This window comes from Acomys minous, assembly GCF_964271855.1.
Source record: "Acomys minous genome assembly, chromosome: 11".
In the NCBI taxonomy this organism is placed as follows: domain Eukaryota; kingdom Metazoa; phylum Chordata; class Mammalia; order Rodentia; family Muridae; genus Acomys; species Acomys minous.
Window position 1 is genome coordinate 4,898,768 of NC_140492.1, and position 26,194 is coordinate 4,924,961.

The 26,194-nt window shown below is 50.2% G+C and overlaps 1 protein-coding gene across 6 annotated transcripts in view; it reads left to right on the plus strand.

The window, feature by feature from the left end:
- The first annotated feature begins 406 nt into the window (after positions 1-406).
- The window catches only part of SETD4 (SET domain containing 4), a 58,593-nt gene continuing 32,805 nt past the window's right edge, over positions 407-26,194 (plus strand). The window contains exons 1-8 of one of the 6 annotated variants that reach the window (XM_084801830.1): positions 407-1,610; positions 2,017-2,189; positions 4,578-4,673; positions 7,604-7,641; positions 15,056-15,144; positions 16,557-16,986; positions 18,439-18,613; positions 20,615-20,696. In XM_084801830.1, coding sequence (XP_084657956.1) covers positions 2,123-2,189; positions 4,578-4,673; positions 7,604-7,641; positions 15,056-15,144; positions 16,557-16,986; positions 18,439-18,613; positions 20,615-20,696 — 977 coding nt within the window. In that variant the 5' untranslated portion in view covers positions 407-1,610; positions 2,017-2,122. Of the gene's footprint in view, positions 1,611-1,649; positions 1,896-2,016; positions 2,190-4,577; positions 4,674-7,603; positions 7,642-15,055; positions 15,145-16,556; positions 16,987-18,438; positions 18,614-20,614; positions 20,697-26,194 lie in introns of those variants that run through there. The other 5 variants (XM_084801832.1, XM_084801831.1, XM_084801829.1 and 2 more) reach the window with 5 other exon arrangements.

The following is a 26,194-nucleotide window of genomic DNA, read 5'->3' on the forward strand; positions in this document are numbered from 1 at the left end:
AGCACTTCTGGGAACCAAGCTAGGCTCCCCCACCATTCTAGGCTTATTATTTGGACCTCGCATTAGAAACAGCCTCAGTTTATTAAAGACATTTCAGGTCTGATTCAAGCCGTTCAGGATGGCCCTGACTCTTCGCCACCAGGGTGGGGCTGGCTCCTTACTGCGTCCCACAGAGAGACCTACGTTCTCCTCCAGGAACAAAGGCTGATTTTACACCAGCAGATCAAAAGTGGCTCATATACGGGGGCCCAGTGGCTTAGGGACCAGGGACTAAAAGTCCAACCATAGTGTCATCTTCAGGATGAGTGCCTGGGTCGCGTCCATCTTGGCTCCTCCCAGTACTCAACCCTTCCTCATTCTCATTATCCTCCCTACCCTTACATTTTTAAATCAATTAATAAAATTAATTAACTTTTTAATTACTTTTTTTTCCCCCCAGAGACAAGGTTTCTCTGTAGAGCTGGCTGTTTTGGACTTGCTCTGTAGACCAGGCTGGCCTCGAACTCACAGAGACCAGCTGCCTCTGCCTCCTCCTCAGTGCTGGAATTCAAGGCCTGCACCATCACGCCCGGCTTCTTTTTTTTTTTTTTTAAAGGAAATTTCTCTTGGCTCATTTCACTGATATCACTTGGTCCATCACACAATCAAAGTAAAAACAGCACTTCTTTTAGAGTCATCCCAGACCAAAAACTCTGCAAAACGACGCCCCTACCAGCAGGAATTAGCCAGACAGTGAATTCAAACTTAGCTATTCGGAGATTGCAGGGGGAAAAAAAAGGCAGATGACACCTACTCCAGTCACTCAGTGGTTGCAAAAAGAGACAACAGACAGTGTCAAAAAACAGCTAACTTCCTCATCTGCCCTTTCTCCCTTCATCCTTAGCTTAAAGCACGTAAAGTGCCTTCTCTTGACCTCTGGTCTTTGAGTGACTCCTGTGCTCCATCACGACTTGCATGGCCAGAACTGGAGGGCAGGGCCAGGTGGGGACCAGGTAAGCCAGCCTGGAGAAAGAAAGGACACGGTGGGGAAAGACTGCCCTTTTGGCTCTGGAGCGCGGGGTAGCGAGGGGTGGAGGTGGGGTCGGTGGGAGGCAGCGCTGGCTCCAGGTGGAGGCCCTGTGCAGGCCTGGGAACTGCGCATGCGCGCCGCCGCCTTCTCCGCAGCGTGGGGAGCCGTCTGCGTCTGCTCGCCGTGCTCGCCGTGCTCGCCGTGCTCGCCGCGGTTCCCGAGGTACGCAGGAGGACTTCCGGGCTGGCCTGGCGTTGCCGAGGTAACGGGAGCGGGATTCCGTAGGGCTTTACCCATTCTGCGGATCCCGACCCGGTTTCCGGCGCGACCGGAAGTCGCGACCGGAAGACATGGCCCGCGCGAATGCTGGCAGGCCCGGGAGTTCACTGGACTAGATGGTTAACACTGCACGGGCGGCTTAGCTGGCGGGTTGCTTCTGCTCTGGATTTCTGTCTTTCTTTTTCGTTTTTCTGTTTTGATTTTTCGAGACAGGGTCTCTCTCTCTGTAGCCTTGGCTGTCCTGGACTCACTCTGTAGACCAGGCTGGCCTGGAACTCACAGAGATCCTCCTGCCTCTGCCCCCCAAGTGCTGGGATTACAGGTGAGCGCCACTGCGCCTGGCTGAGAACCAGTGTTTTAGAGGGCACCCAGAATGGGAATTTGTTACTGAAGTGATCCCGATTCAGGGATTGGTAATAACACATGGGTGTACAAAGCTTTTAAGAAAAGGAATTTTGGGGCTGGAGAGATGGTTCAGAGGTTAAAAGCACTGGCTGCTCTTCCCAAGGTCCTGAGTTCAATTCCCAGCAACTACATGGGGGCTCACAACCATCTATAGTGAGATCTGGTGCCCTCTGCTGGTGTGCAGAATAAGTATACATAATAAGTAAGTAAAGAAAGAAATAAATCTTTTTTAAAAAATGGCATGTTTAAAAAAGAAAAAAAAAAGGATTTTTTTTCTTAAAGAATGAAAACATTCACTGAAATATGTATTTGTTTACCTAAAGGTACCGAGGTCTTTGATTCTCATCCAGCCAGAAAGTAAGTTTGAGACTCTGCTCATTTTAGGTTAAGCAGGACGCAGAGGCCCCACATGAAGCAGAAGGTTTTAATATGCAGAAACGAAGAGGGAGGACGGGGAGACTTCGAAGACGGAGGCGCAGCTCCGACTCAAGAGGAGGTGAGACTGCTGTCCCTGGGTGCGAGGGCAGTGCCCCTCAGAACACTGTTCAAAGTGTTCAGAAGGAGGACTTCTTTTTAAAAAATTTATTATATAATACTTTGCCTGCGTATATACCTGCAGGCCAGAAGAGGGCACTAAATCTCATTATAGATGGTTGGGAGCCATTATGTGGTTGCTGGGAATTGAACTCAGGACCTTTGCAAGAACAGTGTTCTTAATCCCTGAGCCATTTCTCTAACCCCAAGGAGCACTTATTAATGGCGTCCCTACACTCTGAGGGGATTACTCATTGTTTCTGCTCTTTCTCTGCGGCTCTTCCCTGGGTTTCTGCTTCTGTTTGTCGGTCCCTTTGCTCTGGTCTCTCTCTCTGAATGTAAAGTGTGTCGGACTGATGGCTTGATACACTTTAACCAGCATGGTGGATGCTGCCTTTTGATGGTTTTCTTCCATCTGCTGGTTTTTTTTTTCTCTATGTCTAATGCCTGCTTTTTATTCTTTTGTGTTTCTTTTTATGTTAAATTGGTATTTTAATTCCTCATTCATATATATATATATATATATATATATATATATATATATATGTTTTACTGTACATTGGTGTTTTGCCTGCATGAGTGTCTGTGTGAGGGTGTTGGGTCTCCTGAAACTAGAGTTACAGATATGTGAGCTGCTCTGTGGTTGCTGGGAATTGAACCCAGGAAGAGCAGTCAGTGCTTTCAACCACCGAGCTATCTCTCCAGCCCCATCACTATATATTTTCATATTTCTGGAGACAGGGTGTCAATGTGTAACCCTGGCTGGGATTCAACTCATTATCTCCACGAAGCTAGCCTCAAACTCACAGACCTTTGCCTGCCTCTGGCACCTGAGTACTGGCATTAAAGGTGTGGGCCACCATGCCTAGCTTGCCAAATAGATACACACATACACCCAATTATTACTATATTGATAGTTTCAAGTATTCCCCGTTCTTTATTGTTTTGAATCAGGGTCTCACCATAGCCCAAGTCCTGAACTTACTAGTAGCTGACGCTGGTCTTGAACTCCTGGTCCTCCTGTCTCCCAAGTGCTGGGGACCAAGGTGTGTGCCACCATGCCAACCAAGTTCATCTGGCTTTGATCTGTTTTTTTCTCAGGCCGAGCTTGGGTCACCATCACTGCATGACATGCACTGGCTAGCTTCAGCACACTAGCGTGTAGAGGCTGGGAAATCTAACACCAAGGTTCTGGATAACTCGGTTCCTGGAAAGGGCTATCTGCCCGCCTTGTGGCCAGCTTGGTTCTCACGTGTCCTCACGCGGTGAGGACATCTGTGTTCTTCCCACTTTCGGAAAGGGGCACAGACAATCAAATCTATGGCCGCATGTATAGAAAGTGCATGCTGTACCAGTGAGATACATCCTCCACCTCCTGCTAAGGCCACCAGTCCCATCATGCAGGGCCACCCTAGGGCTTTTACCCTGGTCATTCTCTTCAGGGTCTGCTTCTAAATATCATGAGAGCTTCAGCATATAACTAAAAGAAGCATAAAGTCCGAAAGCCGTGTTTACTGTGTATCTTTACTGTTCTCAGCAGTATTTTATAGCTTTTGATGTGTGTATACACATCATATACCTGTACATATGTATATATTGAGACTATACATACATATCTATTAAGAATTTCCTATTTGGATAGCATTTTGGGGATTTGAATTTGTGGTTATTACTGGCCCATAGAAGTACAGTTAATTTTCATGGATTGATTTGTATCTTACAACTCTGCTAAGCTCATTTGTTGTTTTGGTAGCTGTTTTGATATTCTTAGATATTCCATGATTGTGCTTATGTGTTCTCAAAATAATTTTGTTTTTTCCCAATTGTATGTTCTTTATTTATTTCCCCAAGTACACTGGTTAAATAGCCAGTATACCTTACCCTGCTCCGATCTTAGGAGGAGGCCGCTTAGCTTTTCATAGTTAATGTGGCAGATGTGTGGCAGGGCTGGGATTGGAACCTAGCACCACAGACATTCTGCTCCTGAGCTGTAGCCCCTCCCCTCCCCAACCCTGTCCCGCCTCGCCCCTCCCCACCTGTTCCCCCCTGCTCAGCCCCACCCTTGCTTTTTTGTTCCGTGTTATTTTTCTGGGTATGGAAGTTCCCTTCTGTCTTCATTTACTGATAATTTTTACCACATTGATATTAGATTTTATCAGATGTTTCTGTGCATGTTCTGTGCATGCGTTCAAATAATCATTTAGCGAACGGCTTTTCTGCTTAGCATGTATCATTTTCATTTTCAGAGAGCTTTATTCCTTTTATGATCATCAGATTTACACCTTTGGAATGCTGGGCTGGCAGCTGATACAGTGGTGTCAGTTGTGGTATTTCTCTTCTCTCCTGATAGTGAATGAGAGCTACAGATCTGAATTTATAGAGCTAAAGAAATGGCTGAAAGAAAGGAAGTTTGAAGACACGGGCTTGGCACCTGCACATTTTCCAGGTGAGAGTCTTGTGGAGGGCGGAGGTGATGCTCACAGAAACACATGTCTTGCTCTGTATTGGGCTCCTGTGTGTGGATGTCACCATTTGTACTTTACCTTATTGTCCAGAGAACAGTGGTGTGGACAGAAATGACAAGTGGGGAAATACATTTGAAGAAGGAGAATGATAGAAACAGGTGAAGCCACGGGGCCAGGCATGACGGTGTACGCCTTTGATGCCAGCACTCAGGAGGCAGAGGTGGGCGTGGTGACAGGCTGAGTTCCAGGCAGGTCAGGGCTATATAAGGAGACCTTGTCTCAAAAATATAAATAAGTAAATAAGTAATGAAAAATGATGAGGGCAGCCCTTGAGACGAAGAGCGGTGGGAGGGCATCATCACCCGACTCACCTTTAGGGAGCCTTGCAGCTGACAGGACCAGTGACCCGAACCCAAGGTTCTATTAAAAAAAAAAAAAGCATCCATCTTTCTTAGCACTTTCAGAAAAGCAAGTTTAAAACAACTTTGCGACATTATCTCATGCCGGTCAGAACGGCCAATGCCAACAGAATCTGTGCAACAAGTGCTGGTGAGCATATGGAGAAGCACGGTCCCTCCTCTGCTGCGGGTGGGCGTGCGGGCTCACGGAGCCTCTGAGAAAGCTAAACAGGGATGTGCCGTAGGACTGAGCTGTAGCCGCTCCTTGGCATACGTCCCAAGGACTCAGCCGTGCTCACTGCTGCTCCATTCACAGCAGCCAGGCCGTGGAAACAAGCCAAGGATGAGTGGGTAATGGACATGTGGTTACGTACATGATGCAGTTCTAGTCAGCTGTAAAGAAGAATGAGATTGTGCAGTTTTCAAGTAAATGGATGAACCTAGAAAAGATCGTCTTGCGTGAGGTAACCCAGACCCAGAAAGACAAACAGTGCGCACCCTTCTCATCAGCAGAGCCCAGCTGTCATGATTTAAAAGACAAGAAGATCATAAAATAATAAGATGCCAGGCAACAGATATCGTATTATATGAGGTTTATTACATGAGCATGGGGAGAGAAGGAAAGGGGGGAGGGGTACCCCAGAGAGAGACAGAGACAGAGGAAGAGAGAAAGGTAGAGAGAAAGGGAGTAAGGGATAAGAGAGGGGGCGAGGTAGGTCTGTCTTTTTATATACTGGGCAGGGCCCCACCCCCATGGCAGGTAGGCAGTGACATCACAGGTAGGCAGACTAAAGCAGAATTCTAACACTAGCTACCTCACACCCCATCACAGGAATCCACAGCTGGACACAATGCAGAGATGAACAGGTCACGGGACCTAGCCCCAAAGGATACGTGTACACCATAGCATCTGCATCTGTGCCTCAGGGAACATCTCTAAAGAAGAAAGTGTAGGAGCCAGGATGCCAAGGCATCTGCTATAAAAGTCTCACCTAGAAAAGGCATAAGCAACACCGGGACAGTAGCAACATCCGTGCACGTGTTAGTGTGGAAGGGGACACTCTGTGGTTCCCACGTGTAGACAGAGACTGCAGGGACTGCTGGGAGGAGAGTGCTTCTCTCCAGGCTGAGCTTCCTTATTGGCTAGTCAGTGCAGAGTGGTCAGCCTTGAAATGAATCAAGCCTGACACTGTCCGGTAGGCAGGCGTTTGGGTGTTTCTAGAACCTCAGCCTGAAGGAAAGAGCTTGGCTTGAGTCCTCAAACGCACAGCACAGCGCTCCCCTACATGCCCTGGGGTCTGTCAGGACTTGGGGAAGCATGCATGAGGATGCGGTTGTCTCAGGCCCAGTGAGAAAGCAGTTTTCTGAGGGTGAGGGGGTGCTTGTTGTGTAGCATGGTGTGGCTCCAGGACCCTTGGTGGGGGCCTCAGCAAACACTGTCCCTTAGGCAGTTCGGATGTGTTTCTCTATGTACTTGCACGGTCCTAGCTGAGGCAGGTTAGCATTGTCTGGAATCTGAGAGCTTCTTGCGGAAGCTGGGCAGTGCGCTATGGACATGCGCCTGCAGACAAGAGTAACTGCAGAACTCACCAAGATGCTTTTCAAAAGGACTTGGTCACAGCAGGGCACGCTGTGGACACCACGTGGCCTGCTGTGTCTAATCTTAGTGCTAAAAGCATATACTGCTGGCTTTTCCCTCTGGCCACTAGGTAGCTTAATTTGGAGTAAATTAACTTCTTATATCTCCCCAGGCAAATGATTTCCCGTGTGCATGTGTCTCTGGCTGACTGAGGTGATGCACGTGAGGGTACTCCATGTGGGTCAGTTCCAACGGTGACTGAGCTGCCAGTGACCTCAGGGTGCTATAGGGGCTGAATGTTTTGCCAGAATGAACTACGGATGCGTTCAGGGGGGGCAGAGGGTTTAAAGGTAAAATGGAAGGGTTACACAGTGACCCACAGAGTCACAAGATCAGGGTGAGTTAGTGTTGAGCAGATGGTTGCTGGGCTTTTATGTAAAGTAGTTTTAGCAGAGTATTTTGTGCTAGTTCCTATTATAAGACAACACGAAGAGTCTCCCCTTCTGGCTTCCCCTTGCTCATGCTCAGACTTGACATGCTGCTTGGATTCTGACAGCACGCGCAGGCCCATGTTCTGTCAAGGCCTCTGCTGGTTTAGTGAGCGAACTGCACTGTTGGCCAAGGACAGTTTATTTAACTTTCTGTTTCTCTGTGTTGAAGAATGGGCAGCGAGTTCCTTTCTCAGGCCGTGGCACATAGAGTTCTTCACTGCTCACTGGGGCAACATTGCCAGCATTGTCCCTGCATCTGGTCCTTAGCTCTTGGCCCAGCTTTGCCATTGAAGGGCCAGGTCATTTTTTCCAGAGTAGCTTTCTGTCCCATCTTCCCTGGAGGGAAGGCTGAGGGACCCCACCTGCAGGGTCGGGTCTGTAAGGGGTCGCCAAGATCTCCAAGGGACAGTAGGATTCATCCTCCCTTGTTTTGGTTTTTCTAGGAACAGGAAGAGGGCTGATGAGCAAGACGCCACTGCAGGTGAGTCCTTGTCTTCCGCCCGCGAGGAGGCGCGAGAGCCTCGCCACTGTGGCCATTGCTCTTATGTACCAAATGGCTGTGCTTTCGTTAGGGTCATGCAAGGGAGCTTGAGTTTGCTGTGTAACAGACATGGAACTCCTGCTGCTGACCCAGCATTGGCATTGACAAGCCTGTGTACTTCCAGCTCCTTGTCACCCTGTGGTCCCGCCCCAGGGTCTGCACAGGCATGAGGCGTGCTGTCTTCTCCCTGGCCCTGGGCCCAGTGAGTGGAACTCTAAGAGGAGGACGGGGCCGCCACACTGTGAGAGCTTAGATTGTGTCAGTGATGGTGGCCGGATCTGTGCTGTGACACGTTGGGAGGAGGCCTTGGAGCCTGGAAAACGATGCTGGTGATGCAGGGCATCCATGGTCCCTTTCTTGTTTGCTTGTTTGTTTTTTTCTGTGCTGTTTTGAGGTGTTATCCAGAATACAGCTTCCTCAGAAGTTACAAATTGATTTCTTTATTTTAAAATCAAACACATTTATGTATTAAAACTTTTTTTTTGTGCTGCTGTTTGTACCCAAGTCTTACCCAAGCTAAGCACACATCCCACCACAGAGCCACAGGCCAGCCCCTGCGTTTCTTTTTAAATCCTCTAACTTAATTTGTTAAAACTTAGTCCTGTTTAGCCAAAAGAATATGAATTTCTGTTCTGTAATTTCTCAAACCCTTTTTTGTTTTTGTAACTTTTACAAACGTGTTTAGTTCAGTATTGGTAAGTAGAGTCACACTAGTTAGTGTGCAGTATTCCTGCTTTTTATTATTTAAAAATATATACATATATTCATAATATATATACATATATGTACATACATACACACACACACACACACACACACACACACACACACACATGTACATACTGGGTTTCTCTGTGTAATAGCCCTGGATGTCCTGTATGCTAGGCTGGTCTTGAACTCACAGATATCTGCCTGCTTCTACCTCCCAAGTGCTGGGATTAAAGGTATGTACTACCTTGTCCGGCTACTTAATACATTTTTTTTGAATGAAAACTCAGTGTGTTTTTTTGTAATGTGCATGTGTGTGGGAGCATGTGCCACTGCACGCGTGTGGTCAGGGGACAGCTCCCTGGAGTCGGTTCCTTCCTTCCACCTTCACCTGGGCTCTGGGGCTGAGGTCAACCCAGGCTTGTGGGGCAAGCGCTTTGCCTTGAGTGTTTCTTCTCTTCATGGCTGTCATAACTGATGTTCCTCCAGGCATCGCATGGAGGAGAACCACAGCCAGCACATAACAACCGGGTTATGGGTCGGCTGCGCTTACACCACGAAGTGGACACTGATGCTAGCTTTTCCCTTTTCTCTCATCCTTTCTACTTTTTAAGAAAAAAATTTTTTTGTACATAGCCCAGGCTGGCCTGGAGTTCAATAAGTAACTAAGGCTAGCCTCAAACTCTAAATTTCCCTGCTTCCACTGTTGGAGTGCTGTTGTATGCCATGGCACATGGCCACATGCACTTTGAAATGTGTGTTTCTTATGAAACTTTTTGAAAAATAGAGAGATATGCTGTATGCAGTGAGATGTACAGACCTTTAATGTGTAGTTTGATATACACTATAATGCGTCGGTTCAAGTCTTTTTTCTGTTGTGAGAAGCACTAACCAAAATCGTCTTGTGGAGGAATGAGGGAAACACATCACGCAGGGGAGTCAGGGCAGGAGCCGCGTCACAGGCGTGGGCGGTTCCTGTCTTGTTTTTCTCGGCGCGCCGAGCTTCGCCAGGCACGATGCTTTCCCCTCTCCTCAGCTGCCTCTGTGCCTTGCCTGTTCTTCTCCTTCATGGAACGTGGCCTTCCAAGAATTAATGACAAACTAATGAGGTTCTTTGGTCATTGTGCGAAGATTTTAACTGAAGTGGGAAAGAACGCTTCAGCTGTTTGTCGTGTGCAGGCCTTTAGCTGAGGCAGCTTTTAGACCTGCCTATTAGACCTGACAGTTAAAAGTGCTGGACCTCCCTGGTGTGCTAACTTAACACGGACAGTGCGAAGATGCTGGAATATTTAAATGAGACGCAGCAGTATTGGAAAAGCAGATCTGGCTATATGGTTACTAGCCCGTCCAGCTGCTCCTGTTTCAGGATACCTTGCAGCCCTTGGGCTCAGCGCTGAGCAGAAGGAAGGCTTCTCCAGGCAGCCTGCAGTTGGCTCAGGTGCAGACTTTGCTGCTGATCTCACTCCTGGGCAAAGACAAGGAGCTTGTAATTGTGAGTGGCAAGTCCTTCACAACTTCCCTGTGGCCACGGACCTCACGCGTGACCTAATATTTGTGCTTTTCCTTTGGGAGAATGCTAACACCCCTAAGGAATTCCAAGCACAGAGCTGTGGAATGAAGAAGTGTTACCCTTGGCTCATTCACAAGAAACTCTGGCTTTGTGTGAGGATGTGAAGAGCCACTGCAAGAATGTTCTCCAGAGCTGGCAGGCCTGAGAAGAATGTGGCCCAAGGTGAACATCACAGCCCGTGACCTCTGAGGACCCGAGAACATTCTTAGTTCAGCCCGGCCTTTCTGTGGGGAATGGTAGTGTTTGTAGTGGAAAAATCAGTAAGTTTCAAGGCTACATTTGGTGGTGTGCACCTTTATGGAGGCAGAGGCAGGCGAATCTTGGAGTTCAAGACCAGCCTGGTTCACATAGTGAGTTTCAGGCCAGCCAGGGCTAGCTACATAGAGAGACCCAGCCTCAGAAATAAGTAAGTAAGTGAACAGTAAATCTTTCGGATTACTTGGCGTTTCTGTTTCCTTTAGGGTCGGGACACCTTAGGGAAGAAATGACCTTTCCCTGAGCAACTCTTTAAAAAAAAAAAAATCCATTCAAGGAAATAACTTCACGAAAGAGATGAAAATTTCTAACGTACATTAGAGACCTCACCGAGGTAGAATAAAGTTTGAAGAGGACACTTGACGAGAGGTGGACTCCCAAAGTCCAGTGTCCACAATGATGCACACTGTGAGTTAGTGAGTCGAGGGACTGTGCTTGTCATGCTGAGTTCTTTTCCTTCTGGTCACACCTGTGCTGTAGATGACACTGTAGGGAAGTGGGGTGCAGCCTCAAGGCCTGGTCACACCTGTGCTGTAGACGACGCTGTAGGGAAGTGGGGTGCAGCCTCAAGGCCTGGTCACACCTGTGCTGTAGACGACACTGTAGGGAAGTGGGGTGCAGCCTCAAGGCCTGGTCACACCTGTGCTGTAGATGACACTGTAGGGAAGTGGGGTGCAGCCTCAAGGCCTGGTCACACCTGTGCTGTAGATGACACTGTAGGGAGGTGGGGTGCAGCCTCAAGGCCTGGTCACACCTGTGCTGTAGGTGACACTGTAGGGAAGTGGGGTGCAGCCTCAAGGTCTGGTCACACCTGTGCTGTAGATGACACTGTAGGGAGGTGGGGTGCAGCCTCAAGGCCTGGTCACACCTGTGCTGTAGGTGACACTGTAGGGAAGTGGGGTGCAGCCTCAAGGCCTGGTCACACCTGTGCTGTAGGTGACACTGTAGGGAGGTGGGGTGCAGCCTCAAGGCCTGGTCACACCTGTGCTGTAGGTGACAGTGTAGGGAAGTGGGGTGCAGCCTCAAGGCCTGGTCACACCTGTGCTGTAGATGACACTGTAGGGAAGTGGGGTGCAGCCTCAAGGCCTGGTCACACCTGTGCTGTAGGTGACACTGTAGGGAGGTGGGGTGCAGCCTCAAGGCCTGGTCACACCTGTGCTGTAGGTGACAGTGTAGGGAAGTGGGGTGCAGCCTCAAGGCCTGGTCACACCTGTGCTGTAGACGACGCTGTAGGGAAGTGGGGTGCAGCCTCAAGGCCTGGTCACACCTGTGCTGTAGGTGACGCTGTAGGGAAGTGGGGTGCAGCCTCAAGACCTGGTCACACCTGTGCTGTAGGTGACGCTGTAGGGAAGTGGGGTGCAGCCTCAAGGCCTGGTCACACCTGTGCTGTAGATGACACTGTAGGGAAGTGGGGTGCAGCCTCAAGGCCTGGTCACACCTGTGCTGTAGGTGACACTGTAGGGAGGTGGGGTGCAGCCTCAAGGCCTGGTCACACCTGTGCTGTAGACGACGCTGTAGGGAAGTGGGGTGCAGCCTCAAGGCCTGGTCACACCTGTGCTGTAGATGACGCTGTAGGGAAGTGGGGTGCAGCCTCAAGGCCTGGTCACACCTGTGCTGTAGGTGACGCTGTAGGGAAGTGGGGTGCAGCCTCAAGGCCTGGTCACACCTGTGCTGTAGGTGACGCTGTAGGGAAGTGGGGTGCAGCCTCAAGGCCTGGTCACACCTGTGCTGTAGGTGACGCTGTAGGGAAGTGGGGTGCAGCCTCAAGGCCTGGTCACACCTGTGCTGTAGGTGACACTGTAGGGAGGTGGGGTGCAGCCTCAAGGCCTGGTCACACCTGTGCTGTAGGTGACACTGTAGGGAGGTGGGGTGCAGCCTCAAGGCCTGGTCACACCTGTGCTGTAGGTGACGCTGTAGGGAAGTGGGGTGCAGCCTCAAGGCCTGGTCACACCTGTGCTGTAGATGACGCTGTAGGGAAGTGGGGTGCAGCCTCAAGGCCTGGTCACACCTGTGCTGTAGGTGACGCTGTAGGGAAGTGGGGTGCAGCCTCAAGGCCTGGTCACACCTGTGCTGTAGGTGACACTGTAGGGAAGTGGGGTGCAGCCTCAAGGCCTGGTCACACCTGTGCTGTAGATGACGCTGTAGGGAAGTGGGGTGCAGCCTCAAGGCCTGGTCACACCTGTGCTGTAGGTGACAGTGTAGGGAAGTGGGGTGCAGCCTCAAGGCCTGGTCACACCTGTTCTGTAGATCACTGCCAGGGGCGGCTTTGTACTTCTGCTCAGCTCCAACTGCTTTGGCTCCACAAACTTAGGTCCTCTCAGGCCTTCTTCCTTTACTTCCTCCTCTTCACAAAGGCTTCTCCACAATCACCCTGGAACCTTACTGCTCTCGGCTTCTCATGATCCAGATCTGGATCTATGATCCAGATATGGATCTATGGTCACGGTCGCCTAGACACCCACCTGGCCTGGCTCTCAGTCAACCAGGTTCCTGACGTGGTTTCTCAGAATGTGGCTAGCTATGAGCTCAATTCCCCTCCCCCCTCCCCTTGACCCTAATTGATATAATTGATATCCTGCACAGCTGCAGCCAAGATCAATCGCTTCTCATCTCCTCACCCCCCTCCCTACATCCTGCTTTTAAAGTATATATGCAGCCTGGGAAAATAAAGTTTTGTCAGCTTGATCAGACTCCTTGACTTGCTGTCCGTTCTTTGCATCTCTTGTCCCCCATTCTCTCCCTAGGGGTCCGAGGGTCTCAGTTGATTGTCCGGCGGACCCAGACAAGACTGTAGAGAAGTGGGGTGCAGCCTCAGGGCCTGGTCACACCTGTGTTGTAGATGACACTAGGGAAGTGGGGTGCAGCCTCAAGGCTTGGTCACACCTGTGCTGTAGACCACACTGTAGGGAAGTGGGGTGCAGCCTCAAGGCCTGGTCACACCTGTGCTGTAGGTGACACTGTAGGGAAGTGGGGTGCAGCCTCAAGGCTTGGTCACACCTGTGCTGTAGATGACACTGTAGGGAAGTGGGGTGCAGCCTCAAGGCCTGGTCACACCTGTGCTGTAGATGACACTGTAGGGAAGTGGGGTGCAGCCTCAAGGCCTGGTCACACCTGTGCTGTAGGTGACACTGTAGGGAAGTGGGGTGCAGCCTCAAGGCCTGGTCACACCTGTGCTGTAGGTGACACTGTAGGGAAGTGGGGTGCAGCCTCAAGGCTTGGTCACACCTGTGCTGTAGATGACGCTGTAGGGAAGTGGGGTGCAGCCTCAAGGCCTGGTCACACCTGTGCTGTAGATGACACTGTAGGGAAGTGGGGTGCAGCCTCAAGGCCTGGTCACACCTGTGCTGTAGGTGACACTGTAGGGAAGTGGGGTGCAGCCTCAAGGCCTGCACATCCCCACGTGCAGGAGATTTGATGCTGCATTAAGAAAGAGCCTGTAACAAGGCAAAGTATAATGGGCTATGTTTGTTTATACTATTTATAAAATATTTAGACACATTTTCAGTAATTTTCTTTAACCTCTAAGTAGGTCTTGCAAGACTTCTGGTTCTCATCAGCCCTGTTTCATGTGTGTAGCAGTGAAGTCGTGTGCACAGATTCTGACGTTCCTACATGTCCTACCTAGTTGTCTTTTTCAGTTGGCTTTCATTTTTATATTTTGTTCGTTGAAATATAGAGTGTATCTTTTGGTGTTTTGAATTCCTTTTCTTTTTTTTTTTTTTCTTTTTTTTTTTTTTTTTAAGATTTATTTATTATTATGTATACATTGCTCTGCCGGCATGTACACCTACAGGCCAGAAGAGGGCGCCAGATCACATTATAGATGGTTGTGAGCCACCATGTGGTTGCTGGGAATTGAACTCAGGACCTCTTGAGGCACAGGCAATGCTCTTAACCATTGAGCTATCTCTCCAGCTCCCCTTTTCTTTTTAAAAATGCTTTATGTTGGCTAATTTAGCTTTATACATTTGAACCTGTTTCAAGAAATTCTGAGTTTTCTTGAATGCCATGAGTATTTGTTACAATAAACAAGATTTTTTGAGACTTAGAAAAAAAGTTAAATGCTTTCTTACCCCTAAAGAGAAGAACCAAAGCATAAAAACAGTCATGCTTAATCAAAACCAAAGTCCTGCATTGTATCCCCTAATCTTGTAGCTCACTGTCTGGCTCCTGGGGCTCACTCACAACCCTCTGGGCTCTGCCACCTGTAACACATACAGCTTGTCATGTAGGCTGAGGCCAGCTCCACTCTACCCCTGCTGCTGCCCTTGCTGGTCACCTCGTGGTCCTCGGATCTCTGGCGTTTTGGAGTCTCTAGACTGCACCTTCACCAGTGGCCTCTTCTGAGTCTCATAGTGCCAAGCCTCCCGTGGCTTCTCCTGTGTCTCACATTGCCAGGACTCAGCTCTTCTTCATGATCCCTTCATGCCCTCAGAGACTTACACATTGTTTACCCAGTCCTAATACCAGCTTGATGTGCAACCTTGGTCCCCTACTGGACCACAGTGTGCTGATCCTGAGGAAGTGTCCCCTGCCCTCCCGGGAGATTGTACCTCAGTGCTGCTGGGCTCTTATTAGTCACACTAAGTTTTAAGCCCAAGCTAACCATTACTGGTTGTCCTGGTACAGCAAAAGTTTTTACTCCCACAGTTCTTAATCAAAATCTGTCACACGAATGGCCCTCACTCAGTCCTTGCTTCTCTCTGAAGCTTCGCATTCAGAGCTGCACTGTGTGCGCGCTGGCCTCTCGGTGTGAGGGGATGGGATTCAGTTCTCAGACTCTCAGGGCGTTGTCCTAAACACTGCTTTCTCTTTGGCAAGGAGGGCCAGACGATTATTTCACTGCCCGAGAGCTGTCTGCTCACCACAGACACCGTGATCCGCAGCGCCTTAGGGCCCTACATTAAGAAGTAAGTGACCACACCCTGCACACTGGTGCCTGCCCGTGCTGCTTCTTGAACGTTTCTGCCATCTGTGGCCCAGGGCCTGAGGACCCAGCTAGACTTGGACCAAGACAGCCTTGGAGTGACTGGCAGGCGTAGTCTCCTCTAGCTCTTGGCTCACCGTGAACGATGTTTCTAAGGCTGCCTGGGATGCGGGTGTGAATGTGAAATGGGTGCTGTCCATCCCAGAAAGTCTTGCAGGTGCTTGTTCACTGCCTCAGTTTCACCCTGTCGCACCTGCTTGGCTTCTTGAGATGTGAATGGATTTGACATTAGGGAAGAGCTTTAGCTGGGAATGGAGGAGGACAGGCAGTGCAGGTTGAGAGCCGTGTTCTGGGCATACGGTGGTGAGCCTTGATTTTGGAGCGTCCTCAGGACAGAGTGAGAGCGAGCCTCAGCAGAAGTGATGACTACATTGGGTTCAAAGATTGTGCTGTTTCTGAACTCAAGTAGACGCCCTGTCCTCCCCTCACTGACTGGTTCTTTATGGGCTTGTGCAGAGGGAGGCTGTCCGATGCATTTCAGAAATTGCAATAGAGTGTTTAGTAGCCGGGGGCTGAGCTCTGAAAGATCATGATAACATTGCTGAGTCTGTTTATGCCACAGGAGCTGACCTGTGAGTAGTTCTCAGAACACAGCTACCTGATTTGTATTAGAACCTATATGTTTAGGAACAAAACCTACAGGATTCCACCAACGTATAACGGTGGTTTCTGCAGAGCTTCCAGCTACGGTGGGGATGCTTTGATTTATTATCTAGGATGTAGGCCACAGATGCACGCTGAGCACCTGGAATGCAGCTTGTGTTACTAAAGACTCTTTCTTTCTTACATAGTATTCTGTCTGCATGTGAGCCAGCAGCCCAAAAGAGGGCACTAAATCTCACTATAGATGGTTATAAGCCACCATGTGGTGCTGGGAATTGAACTCAAGACCTTTGGAAGAACAGCCAGTGCTCTCTACCTCTGAGCCACCTCTCCAGCCCTTAAAGGGCGACTCTGAAGGACTACTTAACTGTAAATACTGAGCCAGCCCTCATCGTGTTGGATGGTGCAGCTCTTGATCTTCCTGCCCTTTGCGCTCCTTGCAGTATTTATCTTTACAAGATGAAACCCACGCGTGTACAGCAAAAGCGTTCAACAGGAGAACTAGGCTGGAGACAAGATTTTGTTTTTTTTTTTTTTTTCCAAATTGAGTCTTACCTACTAGCCTCAGAATCGGCATTGGTGGGGGAACACAGAATGTGTCGGGTGCTCTTCAGAGAGGCATAGCCCTAGGAAAGATGGCTCTGTCTTGGGTGGAGTGTGGTCCCTCTGAAGTAAGTCAAACTGCCTGGGTCCACACTTTAATACCTCCACTTTGTCTTTCTGTTTCACAAGGTGGAAGCCTCCTCCGTCTCCTCTGCTGGCTCTGTGTACATTTTTAGTCTCAGAAAAGCATGCGGGTCATCAGTCCCCATGGAAGCCTTACCTGGACATTTTGCCCAAGTCATACACCTGCCCGGTCTGCTTGGAGCCTGAAGTGGTCGCTCTTCTTCCGGAACCTTTAAAGGCTAAGGCAGCCGAGCAGAGAGCCTGTGTGCAGGACTTTTTTGTGTCTTCCAGAGGCTTTTTCTCTACCCTGCAGCCTCTGTTTGTAGAGCCTGTCGACAACATTTTCACCTACCACGCTTTCCTGTGGGCCTGGTGCACCGTGAACACCAGAGCTGTGTACCTGAGGTCCAGGAGGCACGAATGCCTTTCCGCAGAGCCAGACACGTGTGCCCTGGCTCCGTACCTGGATCTGCTGAATCACAGCCCCCACGTGCAGGTGAGACGCTGATGTGGAGCGTGGAGATGTGGAGATGTAGAGCAGGGCTTTGAATCAGGATGGAATTATAGTGGAGGTGTAACCTGCATGAGGTAAGCGGTAGGCTGCACCTGCTCTGGCGCAGTTCCCAGCTCTTCAGCATCCCAGCCGGGCCATCCTTCGCTTCTGTACTTGCTGCCTCCAGGCCTCCATGGCCCTGTGCTGAACCTGGTGCCTTTCATTAACCCAGGCCGACTTAGATCCTTCTTGTCTTTCAGGGGTGGGTGTGGTCCAGCTTTCCAACCTGCCTCATCCTTTTATACCTGGGGGTATAGCTGCGTGTGTGTGTGTGTGTGTGTGTGTGTGTGTGTGTGTGTGTGTGAGAGAGAGAGAGAGAGAGAGAGAGAGAGAGAGAGAGAGAGAGAGAGAGGGGAGAGAGACAGGCAGGCAGACAGAGACAGAGATCTGTGCCTCCTCAATGAACTCTGAGCCTGAGGGTTTTTGCTGTGCCCCGTTGTATCTCAGTGCTTAGGGCGAGGCCTGAGAACTTGTGTGGTCATGAGAGACCTCCACTAGTGACAGTCCCGATGCCTTCTTCCTCAGCCCTTCCTCATGGCACACCCTGGAGACAAGTGTGTTTGCACTGAGAAAGGCCAGGCTTGAGTGCAGAGAGGAGGCCCTGTCAGCTCACCTGAAGCCTATTTAGGGTACACTGGGTTGGGATCTGTGTCTTTGCTGTCCCCTAAGAGACTTGCCACTATGCAGGGATCAATGTCACCTTGTTATGATGGGGAGCAGAACCCAGGGAGGTCCCTGGGATGACCTCTGGCTTGTCTGTGTGCCACTTCTGTAGGAGGCGGTTCCCACGGTCTCTGGCATATGATCATGTGAACAGCTCTGTGGTTGATGTTGGTGAATGGCATCAGGCACACAGGGCATACAATACAGGACAAGACTCAGTCCCCAGCAGCCTTACTTTGCTTTTATTGCTGTGTTTGTGGACATTGGTACTTCAGTGATCTTATGGACCCCCATAGAAGAACACAACCGTAGTTAGCTGCTGGGAGCCTGGGGTTCTGAGCTACCACAGACCTTTATAGTCTTAAAGGAATATGAACAAATAAAACCTTGTGACCCAGAGCACAGAGCTGGTAAAGGCTTTGCAGGGTCTCACAATCAACAGGCCTCAGCACCATATTTTCTTCCTTAGGCTGTTTGTGACAGACCAACTCCTGTTGATTTTATCTGACTAGAGTCAGAAGTCATATGTTTGGTTATTTTCAGAGTCCTTGGCTGCACTTCCTCCCTCACCACTGGGTAGAGGTGAGATGGAGGGAAACAGGCTGCAGGGCAGCAGTAGCATCCCCACCTGTGGCTGACTCATCACCGGTCTAACTGTGTATCACTAAACTAGTGTGGTAACTCGGTGAGCCTGTTAGACTAGAAGAGAAATCTCATACCTTTCTCTTGTAGGTAAAAGCAGCGTTCAATGAGAAAACCGGCTGCTATGAGATCACCGCAGCCTCACACTGTAGGAAGCACCAGGAGGTGTTCATCTGCTACGGCCCCCATGATAACCAGCGGCTGCTCCTGGAGTATGGCTTCGTCTCCTTCCGTAACCCTCATGCCTGCGTTCCTGTCCCCCAAGGTTGGAGCCAGTGGCGTCCTCCCTGACACAGTATAATGGTTACTTCCTATTGCAATGGACAGAGCCCTCGTGGGCAACACTCTCCTTTCTCAGGCAGATCTAGGCTTGCTTCCTGATGGGAATTTCTGTGTTCAAGTAAGAGCAGCCAAACTGCCGATGCTCAGGGCGACTGAGATGCATTAGGGAGAGCGCTGCTTAGGAGATGAGTGTGACAGCCACGGCTGGGAGGGGACAGAAACCTTTGTTGTACTGAGATGTCACTGCTGCTGTGGATGGAACAAGACTGTAGAGAAATGCGTAGAAAGTGACTATGCAGTACATCAGCAGCTAAGCACGAGCACGTGGCCAGAGATTTCATTTCCCAGCGCATACTTGAGGCGTTTACATGTAGGGAGATGCTTTCTACCCTGTACGCAGAATAACAATTATGTTTCTTAGATTAAAGCCAGAAGAGCCCAAACTGGGCCAGTGAGATGGGTCAGTGTGCAAAGGGCTTGCCACAAAACTTGATGACTTGAGTGCAATCCTAAGGACCCACAGTATTATGATATAAAAAGATACAGAGGCCACATGACAGATCTGGTATGAAGAGATTTATTGTGTAGAGGTGGCGGGGGTGGGTGTTGGGGGAGACAGACAGAGAGAGGGTGTGAGTGCTTAGGTGGAAGGAGGGAGGAAGGGAGAGAGAAACGGAGATGGAGAAGGAAGGGAGTAAAGTAAGAGAGAGAGGCGGGGTGGGGTGGGGGGGTGTTGGGAAGAGAAGAAAAGAGAGAAACAGTGGGAGAGCAATGGGGAAGAGACCTGGGAGAGAGATAGATGGGGGAAGGGGCACGCCCTAGACACAGGAAGTGGAGAGAAAGGGAAGCTGAGGGAGGAGGAGTGATGGTCCTTTATATCTGGTGTGCTGCTGAAGTGCAGCTGGCACCTGTGGTGGCAGGTGATGCCATTAGGTTGCTAGGTAACCTAGGAGCGGGCTAGTGGATTGGTCCTTGAACTAGCACACGGGATGGAGGAAGAGAAATGACTTCTGCAAATTGTCCTCTGACCTTCACACAAGAGTGTGGCACACATGCAACATGTAAAATAAACGTGCACAATTAATTGTTTAAAAGTTAGCCAGGCGGTGGTGGTGCACACCTTGAATTCCAGCACTTGGGAGGCAGAGGCAGGCCTGGTCTACAAATGGAGTCCAAGACAGCCAAGGCTACACAGAGAAACCCTGTCTCACCCACCCTAAAAAAACCCCACAAACAAACAAACAAACAAACAAAAAAGGTGAGAGCAGGTGCTTGTACAGTAAGTTAGAAAGCCAGCTTGGAGTTTGGCCTTACACGGAGGCCTTGCAGGTGCCTTAAAGAGGCTCTAACTGTAGCAGTGACCAGCTAAACCCGCTGAACAACAACCACTTTTAGTTGTTTGTACATTTAAAAATGTAGTAGAGCCTACGGGTTGGCTGAGTGGAAGCAGGGCTGACAGGCAGGCGCAGGCCCTCGCTGGAGGAAAGGGCAGGCTTGCTGTTGTCAGAATTACACCCAGATCCCTGGTTTTGTTTCTGCATAAGCTGTAGAACCAGAGCCTTTCATCATCTCAAGAGTAAGACCCTGTGTTCACTCTGTGGCTGCAGTCACTGCTGCAAGGACTGCTCGGCTCTGCCTGTGGAACACTGATGCCACCCTCCCTGTGTTCTTAAGCAGCCTCTGTCTGTCCCTGTCTCCCAGTGGGGCCTCTGTCGGGTTCCTCCTGTGCTGTTGATGGGCTTGGTGGAGCCAGAGCCTGCCTTTTACACGTCCTGTGATCTGTCCTCAGCCTTGGAAACCTCGCAGCTTTCCAAGGACCTGCTATTTCAGCGAGTTGCCCAGAAGGGGACACTTAGTGTGACTTAGGAGACACGCTTGGTTATACTGGGAGGCCAGTGGGAGGGAAGGTGAGCTGAAGGGGGAGGGCGTGCACCCTGTCTGAGCTATATCCTAAATCTCTGACGGTTTTCTCCCTTTAACATAGAGGTGCTGGTTAAATGCCTCCCACCAGCAGATAAGCAGGCCCACAAGAAGATGTCCATCCTGAAGGATCATGGCTTCACACAGTAAGTGCTTTTCTGTCTGGAAATTATCCCTTCAGGAAGTTTCCATGAAAATAGTCAGGGCCCTGGTTGCTGTAGGTGTGGCGCCTCCCTCCAAGTTAGCTTAATTGTGTTTGGTGTTGCAGATACTCAAGGAGTGTGCAAGTTAAGCTTGAAACAGTTCTGTGCGTGTTGTGAGGAGAGCCAGGGCCAGGTGGGAGGGCGCTGGGCTGTCAGGGTCAGCATCACCCCTAGAAGAACCTTCACCTGCCATCAGGGCACAGATGAGGGACCATAGGATGGCAAAGACCCAAATTACCCTTTGCCACCAGGTTTTGCAAATGTAGCAACAGTGTGAGGCTGCTGACCAGGGTAGCTGTGTGTGTTTGCTCTCCAGGATGACCAAGGCCTCCCCATTCGTCTCACTGCAAACTGTGTGGTGTAGTTACCAGGCCACTAAACAAGTTCATTGTCTTACTGAAACTGGTGGGGAAAGCCTTTCCAAACTTGCCTTAGGGTTACTATTGCTGTGATAAAACACCAAGACCCAAAGCAAGTAGAGGAGGCAAAGGTTCCACACTGTCGTCCATCATCAAAGGAAGGGCAGGAATCTGGAGGCAGCAGCCTATGCAGAGGCAGGGAGGGCGCCGCTTACGGGCTTGCTTCCCCTGGCTTGCTCAGCCTGCTCTCTTACAGACCCAGGACCACACACAGCCCAGGGATGGCTGCACTCACAGTGGGCTGGGTCTTCTAGAATTGATCATTAAGAAAATGGCCTACAGGCTTGCCTACAGCCCAGTCTTAAAAGAGGCATTTCTTTTGAGGCACCCTCCTTTCTACTGACTGGAGCTTGTGTCAACTGGACATGAAACTATCCGGTGTGGCCCAGAGCAGTCAGAGGACAGCACAGACCCATGTGTGTGTGGACCACACAAACTGCTCTGTTCCCTCAGCTAGACTCATAGAACCCATGTGTGTGTGTGTGAGACACAGACTGCCCTGTCACCTCAGCTACACTCATAGAACCCATGTGTGTGTGTGTGTGACACAGACTGCTCTGTCACCTCAGGTGCACTCATAGAACCCATGTGTGTGTGTGTGACACAGACTGCTCTGTCACCTCAGCTACACTCATAGAACCCATGTGTGTGTGTGTGTGACACAGACTGCTCTGTCACCTCAGGTGCACTCATAGAACCCAAGTGTGTGTGACACAGACTGCTCTGTCACCTCAGCTGCACTGATAAAACCCATGTGTGTGTGTGACACAGACTGCTATGTCACCGCAGCTGCACTGATAGAACCCATGTGTGTGTGTCACAGACTGCTCTGTCACCTCAGCTGCACTCATAGAACCCATGTGTGTGTGTGACACAGACTGCTCTGTCACCCAGGCTGCACTCATAGAACCCATGTGTGTGTGTGACACAGACTGCTCTCTCACTTCAGCTGCACTCATAGAACCCATGTGTGTGTGTGTGACACAGACTGCTCTGTCACCTCAGCTGCACTCATAGAACCCATGTGTGTGTGTGACACAGACGGCTCTGTCACCTCAGCTGCATTGATAGAACCCATGTGTGTGTGTGTGTGACACAGACTGCTCTGTCACCTCAGCTGCACTCATAGAACCCATGTGTGTGTGTGACACAGACGGCTCTGTCACCTCAGCTGCACTCATAGAACCCATGTGTGTGTGTGTGACACAAACTGCTCTGTCGCCTCCGCTACACTCATAGAACCCATGTGTGTGTGTATGACACAGACTGCTCTGTCACCCGAGCAGCACTCATAGAACCCATGTGTGTGTGTGTGACACAGACTGCTCTGTCACCTCAGCTGCACTCATAGAATGCATGTGTGTGTGTAACAGACTGCTCTGTCACCTCAGCTGAACTCATAGAACCCATGTGTGTGTGTGTGTGTGTGTGAGACACAGACTGCTCTGTCATCTCAGCTGCACTCATAGAACCCATGTGTGTGTGTGTGTCACAGACTGCTCTGTCACCTCAGCTGCACTCATAGAACCCGTGTGTGTGTGTGTGTGTGTGTGTGTGTGACACAGACTGCTCTGTCACCTCAGCTGCACTCATAGAACCCATGTGTGTGTGTGTGACACAGACTACTCTGTCACCTCAGCTGCACTCATAGAACCCATGTGTGTGTTACACAGACTGCTCTGTCACCTCAGCTGCACTCATAGAACCCATGCGTGTGTGACACAGACTGCTCTGTCACCTCAGCTGCACTCATAGAATCCAAGTGTGTGTGTGACACAGACTGCTCTGTCACCTCAGCTGCACTCATAGAATCCATGTGTGTGTGTGACACAGACTGCTCTGTCACCTCAGCTGCACTCATAGAACCCATGTGTGTGTGTGTGACACAGACTGCTCTGTCACCTCAGCTGCACTCATAGAACCCATGTGTGTGTGTGTTACACAGACTGCTCTGTCACCTCAGCTGCACTCATAGAACCCATGTGTGTGTTACACAGACTGCTCTGTCACCTCAGCTGCACTCATAGAACCCATGTCTGTGTTTGTGACACAGACTGCTCTGTCACCTCAGCTGCACTCATAGAACCGATGTGTGTGTGTGACACAGACTGCTCTGTCACCTCAGCTGCACTCATAGAACCCATGTGTGTGTGTGTGTGACACAGACTGCTCTGTAACCTCAGCTGCACTCATAGAACCTATGTGTGTGTGTGTGTGTGTGTGTGTGTGACACAGACTGCTCTGTCACCTCAGCTGCACTGATAGAACCCATGTGTGTGTTACACAGACTGCTGTGTCACCTCAGCTGCACTCATAGAACCCATGTGTGTGTGTGTGACACAGACTGCTCTGTCATCTCAGCTGCACTCATAGAACCCATGTGTGTGTGTGTGACACAGACTGCTCTGTCACCTCAGCTGCACTCATAGAACCCATGTGTGTGTGTGTGTGACACAGACTGCTCTGTCATCTCAGCTGCACTCATAGAACCCATGTGTGTGTGTGTGACACAGACTGCTCTGTCACCCGAGCAGCACTCATAGAACCCATGTGTGTGTGACACAGACTGCTCTGTTACCCCAGCTGCACTCATAGAACCCATGTGTGTGTGTGTGACACAGACTGCTTTGTCACTCCAGCTGCACTCATAGAACCCATGTGTGTGTGTGTGTGTGTGACACAGACTGCTCTGTCACCTCAGCTGCACTCATAGAATCCAAGTGTGTGTGTGACACAGACTGCTCTGTCACCTCAGCTGAACTCATAGAACCTATGTGTGTGTGACACAGACTGCTCTATCACCCCAGCTGCACTCATAGAACCCATGTGTGTGTGTGTGACACAGACTGCTCTGTCACCCCAGCTGCACTCATAGAACCCATGTTTGTGTGTGTGTGTGTGTGTGTGTGTGTGTGTGTGTGACACAGACTGCTCTGTCACTTCAGCTACACTCATAGACCCCTTGTGTGTGTGACACAGACTGCTCTGTCACCTCAGCTGCACTCATAGAACCCATGTGTGTGTGACACAGACTGCACTGTCACCTCAGCTGCACTCATAGAACCCATGTGTGTGTGACACGGACTGCTCTGTCACCTCAGCTGCACTGATAGAACCCGAGTGTGTGTGTGTGACACAGACTGCTCTGTCACCTCAGCTGCACTCATAGAACCCGTGTGTGTGTGTGTGTGTGTGTGTGTGACACAGACTGCTCTGTCATCTCAGCTGCACTAATAGAACCCATGTGTGTGTGTAACACAGACTGCTCTGTCACCTCAGCTGCACTCATAGAACCCGTGTGTGTGTGTGTGTGTGTGTGTGTGTGTGTGTGTGTGTGTGTGTGTGACATAGTCTGCTCTGTCACCTCAGCTGCACTCATAGAACCCATGTGTGTGTGTAACACAGACTGCTCTGTCACCTCAGCTGCACTCATAGAACCCATGTGTGTGTGACACAGACTGCTCTGTCACCTCAGCTGCACTCATAGAACCCATGTCTGTGTGTGTGACACAGACTGCTCTGTCACTCCAGCTGCACTCATAGAACCCATGTGTGTGTGACACAGACTGCTCTTGTCACCTCAGCTGCACTCATAGAACCCATGTGTGTGTGTGTGTGACACCTACTGCTCTGTCACCCCAGCTGCACTCATAGAACCCATGTGTGTGTGTGTGACACAGACTGCTCTGTCACCTCAGCTGCACTCATAGAACCCATGTGTGTGTGACAAAGACTGCTCTGTCACCTCAGCTGCACTCATAGAACCCGTGTGTGTGTGACACAGACTGCTCTGTCACCTCAGCTGCACTCATAGAACCCATGTGTGTGTGTGTGTGACACAGACTGCTCTGTCACCTCAGCTGCATTCATAGAACCCATGTGTGTGTGTGTGACACAGACTGCTTTGTCACTCCAGCTGCACTCATAGAACCCATGTGTGTGTGTGTGACACAGACTGCTCTGTTACCCCAGCTGCACTCATAGAACCCATGTGTGTGTGTGTGACACAGACTGCTTTGTCACTCCAGCTGCACTCATAGAACCCATGTTTGTGTGTGTGTGTGTGTGTGTGTGTGTGTGTGTGTGACACAGACTGCTCTGTCACTTCAGCTACACTCATAGACCCCTTGTGTGTGTGACACAGACTGCTCTGTCACCTCAGCTGCACTCATAGAACCCATGTGTGTGTGACACAGACTGCTCTGTCACCTCAGCTGCACTCATAGAACCCATGTGTGTGTGACACAGACTGCTCTGTCACCTCAGCTGCACTGATAGAACCCGAGTGTGTGTGTGTGACACAGACTGCTCTGTCACCTCAGCTGCACTCATAGAACCCGTGTGTGTGTGACACAGACTGCTGTCACTCCAGCTGCACTCATAGAACCCATGTGTGTGTGTAACACAGACTGCTCTGTCACCTCAGCTGCACTCATAGAACCCGTGTGTGTGTGTGTGTGTGTGTGTGTGTGTGTGTGTGTGTGTGTGTGACATAGTCTGCTCTGTCACCTCAGCTGCACTCATAGAACCCATGTGTGTGTGTAACACAGACTGCTCTGTCACCTCAGCTGCACTCATAGAACCCATGTGTGTGTGACACAGACTGCTCTGTCACCTCAGCTGCACTCATAGAACCCATGTCTGTGTGTGTGACACAGACTGCTCTGTCACTCCAGCTGCACTCATAGAACCCGTGTGTGTGTGTGTGTGTGTGTGTGTGACACAGACTGCTCTGTCATCTCAGCTGCACTAATAGAACCCATGTGTGTGTGTAACACAGACTGCTCTGTCACCTCAGCTGCACTCATAGAACCCGTGTGTGTGTGTGTGTGTGTGTGTGTGTGTGTGTGTGTGTGTGACATAGTCTGCTCTGTCACCTCAGCTGCACTCATAGAACCCATGTGTGTGTGTAACACAGACTGCTCTGTCACCTCAGCTGCACTCATAGAACCCATGTGTGTGTGACACAGACTGCTCTGTCACCTCAGCTGCACTCATAGAACCCATGTCTGTGTGAGTGAC